This window comes from Agelaius tricolor, unplaced genomic scaffold, assembly GCF_023055355.1.
Source record: "Agelaius tricolor isolate 1412-34295 unplaced genomic scaffold, bAgeTri1.0.p SCAF_6, whole genome shotgun sequence".
NCBI lineage: Eukaryota > Metazoa > Chordata > Aves > Passeriformes > Icteridae > Agelaius > Agelaius tricolor.
In genome coordinates, this window is record NW_027269266.1 from 25,344,560 (window position 1) to 25,355,281 (window position 10,722).

A 10,722-nucleotide genomic window follows, 5' to 3' on the forward strand; every position below is an offset into this window, starting at 1 on the left:
AATCCAAACCACTGTATAATTCTATAATTAAACTGCAGCAGCAGCTACAGTAATTAATAGATTAGAGATCAGTGGGCAGCTTTAAAAATGAAGATGTGGTAGAACAAAAATAATGAAATAGGGGGCATTTTTCTTGAAGATTAATTCCTACTTTCAGAATCTTGGTTTTCAAAGTTAAGTACAGTCAGGAAAATAAGAACATCTTACTTGTGTTTTGCTTGGTTGCTTAAAATGTACATTTTAGATGTCCATTTGATTTCTTGACTTTTGACTTTTGAATTTATCTTAAATACAAACACTTCAATATGTTTCTTCTTCTGCTCTTGTGACTGCAGTCTTAAAATCTTCCACTTTGCAGGCAATGCTCAGAGTGTGACCAGGCAGGTAGCAGCGATATGGAGGCTGATATTGCCATGGAAACCTTACCAGATGGGACCAAAAGATCAAGGAGGCAAATTAAGGAACCGGTGAAATTTGTTCCTCAGGATGTGCCAACAGAACCGAAGAAAATTCCAATCAGAAACACGGTAAATGATGGTGGCAGTGATGTGTTGAGGCTTGTACTCATAATAATATTGTTTCACATGACCTACACCATGGACATTTTGAATTGAGGGATTTCAATTAGATTGATGTATTCCATTTTCTCATTTTAGTGCTTTTTTAGCTGTGGTAAATATTGTTTTGCTAAAATAGAAAGCTGGGAAACACGGTACTTAACTGAAGAGCTGTACAAGCTTAAGAAAAAATTCAGTTTGCACTTAAACTTAGCTTTAATAGCTGTTCTTCACTGTAGTAGTAAGGATACTTGTTAGGGTAGATTTAAATATATTGAATTATAGCTGTAAAATAATTGGTAATTTCCTTATCTACAGGCAGCTTGCTGATTGACTGCACATTTTATGACTGTCACAAGACCCTATTATTTCAGTTTGTTTGGCTTCCTAGTCTTACTAGTCAATGTATATTTTGTTAAACTTTCATGGTGGATAGAATTTTGAGAAGACAAGCAAAACCTCTTGCTTCCTGTACTGATGAAATATTTAGCATCTTTCCTAACTTTGAAAGCAGTACTTTATTATTAATCACTGTACACTTTTCCATAAGTTTTTCTCTCCTACTTGTTCAGAAAACAAAGCTTTTCATGTGTGATGTGTCATACCACCTATAAAAAGAACATAAAAATATCAAAGGGCATTCAGGTCCAGGTTATGGGATGAGCAGTGTTCCCATATCCCTTCAGACATAAGTGGTTCATCTTCCAGTATATTTCTTAATATCAGGAAATATCACAAACTCTCACGTTAGAGTGGTAAACTTCATCTTTCATGTATCACAACTTCATTTTCTTCATAAAGCTTTTTTAGACATTTTATGATTATACTAGCAGATACCTTACTTAATGTACACTGATAGTATTAAGCAAGTATTTTCCTGACCCAGTCTTAAATGCTTGTTTTAATTTTGGGCCACAGCTTTGATTTACCTAATGGCTTCTCTTTCCTTGTCTGTGACTCAGAACTTCAGGAATGACTCAAGCCAAGCTGATTAATTTAACTCAGACTTTTAGGAGTGTGAGTAATCCAAAATTAAATTTTGAGAAACTTCTTTATTTTCATCATTGAGGGAAAGTACCCTTCCTCCTTATGCATAAGAGCTCATAGAATCTTACACCTGCCTGGGTAGGTTGAACTTACTGTTGTTATGCATATGTTCACACAGAAAGAAGACTTGCCTGGTGTTCTGCTTACTGAACCCTTTGTATCTCAAATCCCATTTTTCTACTTCCTTTCTCTTCTCTTTTTTTATACCTAATGTAGTGCTCTTAGGGTGTGGAGAATCATGATTCTAGGACTAAAGAGAACTAAAATTATTGCAGGAAAGACATTCATAGTTGTAATAAAAAAAGGAATAATATAAGGCATTGTTCAGAAATCCATAGGAATACAAGATTGATTTGTTCTAAAGCCCATGTAATAACTGCCAAAGTTCTTCTGTGCAAAATGGAAACAAGTCTGATTGCTCTGAAGTGTTCCCCTCATGCTGTGGTGATTTGGTGCTTCATGTGTTGCATAATATATCTACACACATTGTAGTATGTAATAAAGAGATTAATTGACTTTCAGTGGCATACTGTGTTGTCACTGTATGGTGTTGCACTCTGGAAAAATACTGCTATCAGTCTAAGAAAGATTTTGTTCCTCTGCTTGAATTTTCGGTCTTTGTTTCAGTTCTCTCCAGTTCTCTGCTTTTCTTCAACACACACTTTGCAAGATAACATCTTTGCTGCCCTGTGAGCAGGGCTTCTCTGTAAAAGAGAAACATTGACCACTGACTGTTCCCCCCTCTAGTGATTGCCCCCCTTCTGGGTAACTCCCCCAGTTTATATACTGAGCATGGTGTTCTGTGGTGTAGAATATCCCTTTGGTCAGTTCAGTCAGGCTGTCATGGCTCTGTTCCCTTCCAGCTTTTTGTGCAGCTCCTCCCTGGCAGAGCATGACACCGAAAAGTCCTTGATTTGAGGTATACATGATTTAGCAACAGCCAGAACATCCATGTGTTATCAGCATTATTTTGTTGGCATTGCTGATACCAGGTTAGCTCAGCTGGTCAGAGCATGGTGCTAATAATGCCAAGGTTGTGGTTTTGAGCCCTGTATGGGCCATTCACTTAACAGCTGGGCTTGTATGGTCCCTATGGATCCCTTCCAATGTAGAATATTCTGTGATTCTCATACTAATCCAAATCCCAGAGTGCTATACCAGCTACTAATAAGAAAATTAACACTATCCCAGCCAAAACCAGACCATCTGGCCTGACACCTGTAATACTAGTGTTCACAGCTTCTACATGACATTGGAGACTCAGTTTCCTTTTGTAATTTGGAAGTGTGAGAGGACTAAGACTGAAGCAGGTTATTCAGAGTCAGGACAGTGCTTCTCCCTTGTACAGTTCTCTACATTAATTGTGTGCCAGAACAGTATTTTGTGTCCTAATGCTAGATAAGCTTTTTAAAGAACCCTGTGAGTGCTCTATGTATTTCTATCTCTTACCTTTCAAATATTTCACAGTATATTTTTATAGACTCATGGATTCACAGAATGCTCCGAGTTGGAAGGGGCTCACAAGGATCACTGAAGTTCAGCTCCTGGCCCTGCATGGGTCAGCTCCAAGAACCATACCATGTGCCTGAGAGTGTTGTCCAAACACTTCCTGAACTCTGTCAGGCTTGGTGCTGTGACCACTTCCCTGGGGAGCTGTGCCAGAGCCCAGCCACCCTCTGGGTGAAAAGCCTTTTCCTAAAGGAAACCTAAACTTCCCCTGACCCAATTTTAGGCCATTCCCTTGAATCTTGTCACTGGTCACCAGAGAGAAAAGATCACTGCCTGCCTCTCCTGTTCCCCATGTGAGGAAGCTGGAGACTTCAATGAGGTCTCCCCTCAGTCTCCTCTTCTCCAGGCTGAACATGCCACTCCTTTGATGTCCTCCCCTCTAGGCATTTTGCCATCTTTGTAGTCCTCCTTTGAACTTTTTCTGATGGCTGTAATAGCTTTATCTTTTTTATGTTATGGTGCCCAAAACTTCACACAGCACTTGAGGTGAAGCCGCCCCAGCTCAGAGCAGAGCAGGACAATCCCCTCCCTTGCCTGGCTGGTGATGCTGTGTCTGATGCCCTCCAGGACACAGGTGGCCCTCCTGGCTGCCAGGGCACTGCCGGCTCATGTTCAACTTGCCATTGACCAGGACCCCAGGTCCCTTTCTGCGGCACTGCTCTCCAGCCTCTCATTCCCCCGTTTGTCCATACATTGAGGGCTGCCTTGTCCCAGGTGCAGATTCATTCTGGCCCTTGCCCTTGTTAAGCTTGATACAGTTGGCAATTGCCCAGATCTCTCATTTAGGACTCTCTGCAGGTCTCTCTGATTTTGAGGGAGTCAGCAGCTCCTCCCAATTTCGTTTAATTGGCAAGCCTGCTTAGTATATCTTCAAGTCCCATGTCCAAGTGGTTTTTGAAGATGTAGAGAAGAATTGGGCCTAATATGGAGTGCTGCAGAACCCCACTAGTAAGAGGTCACCAGTCTGATGTCACCCCATTCACTATAACCTAAGGAAATCAAGTTTCACAAGATGAACTTTCCCCTCATTAAGCTATGATGGTTCTGATTGATGACTCTGTTGTCCTTTGAGGGTTTTTCAGTATCTCCCAGAAGAATCTTCTCCATAATTCTACCAGTCATTGAAGTGAGACTGACAGGCCTGTAGTTTCCAGGGTCCTCCTTGCCCTTAAAGACTGGGATATTTGCCAGCTTCCAGTCAACTGGGACCCCTTGGATTCCCAGGACCACTCAAAAATCATCAAAAGAAGTTTTGTAATGACATCAGACAGTTAAGTATTCTCTAATAAGGCCCCATCAGGCCCCATAGACTTGCAGGGATCCAGCTGGAGCAGTGAATCCCACACAAATTCTGGGCTGACTGGGAATTTAGCATTCTCACAACCATGGTCTTCAGCTGAGGGCACTGGGACCCCCTTAGTCTGTTCTTGCTGTTGAAGACAGAGGCAAAGAAAGCATTAAACCTCTCTGCCTTGTCTGTGTTTCTCTTTGTGGGAAGACAGAGAGAAAGCCCAGCCATTTGCACTCCATTGTTTTGGAGACAGTAGCTATCATATTGTGCATTAAAATGTAACTTAAGTTTATAAGACCTTTCTGATTTTGAACTTCCCTAGACCATGTAAGTGAATATATAAGGGTAAATTTAAACATACCATGCTTTTACTCTGTACAAATGACAAATGAATGTAAATAAACAAGACATTAGGCTTTATACTTAATTCTTTTGTATAACGGCTGCATTTGAAGACAGAATTTAATGAATTGTTTATGCTTTATACATTGCAAGCCATATGTAGAGACCTCTTAAAGATTTTTTGCATTTCAGTGCATAGCTTTTAAAGCCAGGTTTATTCAAAATCGTTATAATTTTATCTTTATCATTCCAATTTCACACTTTTATAAGCATCACAAATCATTATTTCTGCTGCTAAATAATTTCACAAAAATTAATAGCTAATGATTAACAAAGGTAATAGAAATCAATAGCTAATTGCATAAATCAGATATCTATTAACACCTTCCTTATATTTCTTATAAATCTGAATATGTTTTTTAACATTTGCTTTTCTAAGCTGTACCATTTCTTTCACTTTTTTTCCTCATAAAGATTATAGAATAGATTGTTTCTTTGGAAAATACTCTAAAGAGATGCAAATTAATTGAGAGATTAATGGTTTTACTCTACTCAACTATGTATGTACAGATTTTCAAAGTCTATTTGAGGTAATCTATATTATAAAAACACAGCTTTTAAAAATCTCTCAACTTCATTTGCTATCCTGGAATAAAAAAGAATACACAAATTATTTTTTATCAAACATATCATTGCTGAAGTAGTTTTGTTAGCCTGATGTCTTACTTTTGCAAAATAAGGGTTTTCCCTCTGTCCTTTTGAAAAAATGAACTTAAGTATATTTTTTAAAGATTTCATAACCCATGCTTTCCCTACAATGTATGCTGTTGTCTGGAGGTATGATGCAGTTCCTGTATTTCACATACATACAACATCTTCTAAAGCAATTTTGTGCTGCTGGGGCTGGCTGTGTGCTCTAAGAGTGGAAGGGATACTTGGTGTATCCTTGGAAGTAGTGTTTGTGTTGTTGAATATTCCATCTTCCAATAAATGCTGTCAGGTCCTGGTACTCTTAATGAGCATATTAGAGGGTTTTTTGTGTGGCTTGTTTTTGTGGAAATTCCATTTTTTATTCCTTTTTATTGAGAAGCAGCTGTCTACCCAGTGTTATGAAGGTGAAATAAAAGAATTTTGTGAACTTAATTGTTGAAGCCTGTAAATGAAGTATTCTGATGCTCTGATACCAAACTTACTTTTGCTGTTTGAAACCTGAAAATCTTTTTCCTGTAATTGCCTTGTATATAATCCAGAGAATGACACAGTAGTTTTTCTGTTTAACAGTAAAAAATCTATGTTAATTATGATTTTGACATGTAGAATTTAAAGATCAATTGCTGTCAACTGAACAGAAATGCTCTAGAAAAAAAAATCGGTATTCAGTCAACTTTCTGACATGTAAAGTTTTCAGTACAATGAACATTGTAAAATAACTTTGTTTTCTTTATCAATTAATAGAAAAGCTCAGCTAAGTCTATGGCACCATAATGTCACAAATGTATAAACTAATTATTTCAGCTTACCAAATACATGGATACATGATAATATAGGATTCTCTTTTGGCTTCAGGTCAAATTCAGAACAGAGTGAAGTAAGATCTAGCTCTTCCACAATGCTTGAAGCAAATGGAGTGTGTCAGTTTTACTTTTTTTCCCCCTTCTGTTTTTTTTTTTTTTTTGTTTTGAGTTTGGGGATTGTTTTAGTTGGTTGGTTTGATTTTTAAGAAAGCAAGAAGAAAAAAAAGACCTGCAGATGAAAGATCACTTGCTCTTCATGGAGAAATGAACGTGTTCCAAATGGTATTCCAATGGTGTCAGTATTTACCGGTATCTCTGTAAATAAATAAAGTGGCAGTGTACCTGCCACTTCTGCAAATAGGTACTTGTAAGTTGAGTTTTCCAGGAAAGAATCACTTGTTTTAGCAACACCTGAAAACAGCTTTTCTGGCCTTCTTGTCTTTCTGCTTCTGTTTCAGTTCTCTAAACATGTGCTTTGGAGAAAATTAGTCTTAAGAAGGATAGAAGTCAATCCTGCTCTTTCTCAAATTCTGTCACTTGTTTAAGCCTGAGAAACAGTAGTTACAAATTATTTGATAGACTCGGTGATAGTTTTGCTTGACAGCAGGAATGTTGCAAAATTTTTGATTTTCTAGGAAAAAAGTTCTCAAGACAAGGGAGACAAAAAAAAAATAGAGAAAAATTGTAATTCTATGTAATTAAGCTTCATGGTTGACTTGTTTCTTTTTATAATCATATTTTGATTAACTCCTGTTTCTTTTCATCTGACAGTTCCTTTTTATTACTGTCATTTTCCTGGAAAATTTAATAATTATTTCAGAGATATTTTTTGAATAGTAGTGATATATACCATTTAAGATACTCACTTTGATCTGTATTGAACAAGTGTGCCATCTGGTGTCTACATGGCGGTCCTTACCTCTCTTTGAAAATATTTTATGTCTATGGCGTGCCATCAGTTGAACATTCCTTCTGCCTTTTAACAAAGAAAAGGGAGTCAAAAAGAATTTTTTCTGCAACTGGATTCATCATAACCTTTTCATTGGCAAAGGAAGTTTGTAATTTCTAATTTTTTGTAAGGAGTGGATGACGTCATGAACTAAAAATTGCTATCTTGGTCATGGTTAATGTGTAACAGGATAGAGAACATATTATCTGTGCAGTTTCTACCTGTGTGGCTTTTTTCACAGGCTTTTGTGGTTTGTTTTATGCACGCTATTGATAGTGCACTGATTTCATTAAGACACTTTTTTGGTATAGTGAAAGTTTCCCCACTTCTGTTTTCTGAGAGTGATCTCTTTGGCTTCTGTTTCATATCAGAGTTATCCTCTGTCTGTGGTGATGTAATTCCCTGCATTGACCTCTTTGTTTGGAATGATTTTATAGCATTCTAATGTTTACTGATTTTTTTTTTTTCTTTTTTTTTTTTTTTTTGTCTCTGGGTTATCCTTAGCAATATATGATAAAGGCTGCATAAGTGAGATAGTTGAGATTTGGAGGTTTTTGATATGTGTTATATCTATCTATGAACCATAGTTTGATAAAAGGTAAAAAAACAAACTGTGGAAGTATATCATTAATGTTAGTGTGACAGCTACAACTTGACATAAGATAGAAATGAAAATGTCTGAAGAATTTAGATAGGATCCAGAATTAAACTGTGAGTGTAATCTTGTACTGATCCTCTCTGCTGTGCTTGTCAGCATGTGTAAACGACAGCTGTGTGTCTTTTTCAAGTAGTCACTGTAGCCACAGGTCTGGCAGGGAAATATAAGTCAATATGTGCTGTTGTTTCTGACAAGAAATGTCACGTTTATAGATCTCCAAAAACCAAAGCACCTAAACTCTTCACATTTTGCCCTCTTAAAATTAAAACACACACAAAACAGCTCCTGCGGACTTTCTACAGAGCAAAGAAATGACTGTAGTACCAATAGTTTTGAAAGTCAGATGTATCTTAAATATCATTGTAGTCCAGTGCTTGCTACATTTATATTTTTTTCCTCAAGGAATGCTTTGAAAAAAACTCAGAAATCACCACTGATCTTCTGAAAAACTGTGACACATGAGATCAAATCCAGAACCATGCTAGTTCAATTTATGTGGGTTTGAACCCTTGTCACTGACCACAGTTGCTTTCAGTATTTCATAGTCTTTTCCATGTATTGTTAACATTGTTAACTCCTCTATATCTTCTTGTGAAAAACAAGAAATTAAATAGGTGACAGTATGCACTTTTATCCTCTAGGATCACTTCAAAAAAAAGCTCATTGAGGAGCAAATACTTCTGACTTGGGAATCACCTCTCCTGTTTTGGTTGGTTTACAAGTTCTGGATCAATCGTGTTGGGCTTTTTCTTCCAAATGGCAAAGCAAAAGTGCTCCAAGGGAACATTCTGCCTTCTATTGCTGTCTTTGGATTAACTGGTTTAAGGCATAAACACTGAAACATAACAAGGAGGTTTGGTGACAGCCGTAGTGGTTTTGGGTCATGTGGGCACCTATTCTGTCCTGTTCACCATTGTGCTTTCCCACCTGGAAGCCAACATGTCAGCTTGTGGCATCTCTTAGTGATGCCAAACAGACTGTTTCCTTTGCAGCTTTGCTTTGCTGCTTTGTTTCCTTTTGCAAACATTCTGTTTCCTTTCAGCAACTATAGGGTTCATCCTAGGCTTTATTTGTTGTTTACTGATGTCTTTCATTTGTCTCATGTGTAGAATTTATTTTTCTGAGAATATTCAAAATCTTTTAGTCAATGCATTATCTAATCTTCTTCATTTTATGTGTTTCATTTGTTGTCCAGTTGCCTATAAACAAAAATACAAAATGTAAGCATTCACTTCCAGCTTTTCCAAGTTCAAAATGGAGACTGCCACTTCAGTCTTTCTTCTTCTACTTTTAGGTTTGAACCCATTGTTGATGACATTTTCCCTCAGCATATTTTCATTCCATTTTGTATAGTGTTCTTTAATGTTGTTTTTTTTAAAAGTGTCTTGAGTTCACCATTTCCTCCCATGCATTACCCTGTATCTGTCATTCATTTGATCTATGTCACATTGTATCATTTATGACTTCATCATTCATTATTAATTTATTGTGCTGATATTCTGTTTTGTAGCTATTTAAATCATGATTCTTTTAATTCCCTATGCCAACATGCAGGTTGCCACTCTGTAACAGTGGAATGCTGCACAGCTTATATGGATACTTTTGTGACCCAAAACACGATGGCTGAAAGAAACCAATTTTTTATTTATCTTTCCCTTGGCTGTGGAAGTGTATGCTCTAGTTCTCCTAATTTTTTCTTTGTTTTTCCGAGGCTTTCTCTAACCTTCTTTCTTAATTGTGTTTTATTTCTTGCATTCTCTATTATAAAAAGATACATATTTCATGGGGTATTGTAGAAACTGTCAACTTAGATCATTACAAATTAGATTAGACAGAACGATCCAGTGTTGGGTGTTATCCTACTGCTCTTTCTTTCCAGATTTGATAGCTGTTTGCATGTGATACCCACCACTGTTTCTCTCTAGGGACTCTTGTAATGTTTTGTGTGAATTTTTAAAACAATAAGCAAGAGAGGTAGGACTTTATCTTTTCCAACTAATAAATGAAAAATCAGAAGTTAATGAAATAACTGAAATAAGTGAAATGGGGTATGCCTTAATACTGTGGGATTGTTCTCTAATTTCCACAGATAGTAAACCTTGAACTAAAAGACAAAAAAAGACATTGCCAATCTTTAGATTTTATTTATTCAGAACATTTCTCTTTTCAGAGGACAGGCATTAAAATTGCTATGAAGGGTAAACCTTTGGTAAGATATTCTTGGAAAAGATGGCTTGCTTTCATCTTGATGATTTCATTGAATCAAACAGCTCAGTTTCTTTACCCAAGGAAAATAATCTTACAGGATTTTAAGGAGTTTAATTAGCAGTTTATTTGATCAGGTGTGTCTTTCCCCTCAAAATGTTATGCTAAAAAAGACTAATAAGAAGAATTTAATCTATTTTATCTTTTGCAATTTTAACTTTTTTATCAAAGCATTTCTTTTGTTCTTGTTTAAAAATAATTCTGTTTTATGCTTGCATCTTAGTTTTAATTCCTTGACCTTTCTTGGTCTGCTCAGATTACTTTGGGTTGTGTTGTTAATGAAATAAGGTACTATTTTCCCTTTCAGTTCACTCTAAGATATGTTCTTTGTGATGCAGCAGCTAAATCTGTTTATTTAAAACAATTACAAGTTTTAACTTGATTTCCTAATGAAAATAAGTTAGTCATTTGTCTACTACTATAGTAGCATTACCTTTAGTAATTGATAGACCCATTATTGCAATATTTGATTGAGAACTGTGTATGCCTAAGGTAATTAAGTGCTGGAGTGTTTTTTGGAGCAGCTAAAATGGGAAGGATGAGGTCTGAGTATGGAAAAGGTTCTCACTTTAGTTGGGGAACACACGGAG

The 10,722-nt window shown here is 36.6% G+C and overlaps 1 protein-coding gene across 5 annotated transcripts in view; it reads left to right on the top strand.

Moving 5' to 3' along the window:
• The window catches only part of PHF14 (PHD finger protein 14), a 162,427-nt gene that overhangs the window by 53,182 nt on the left and 98,523 nt on the right, over positions 1-10,722 (top strand). For all 5 annotated transcript variants that reach the window (XM_071429085.1, XM_071429086.1, XM_071429087.1 and 2 more), the window contains one exon: positions 359-527. In XM_071429085.1, the coding sequence (XP_071285186.1) occupies positions 359-527 (169 nt within the window). The remainder of the gene's footprint in view (positions 1-358; positions 528-10,722) is intronic.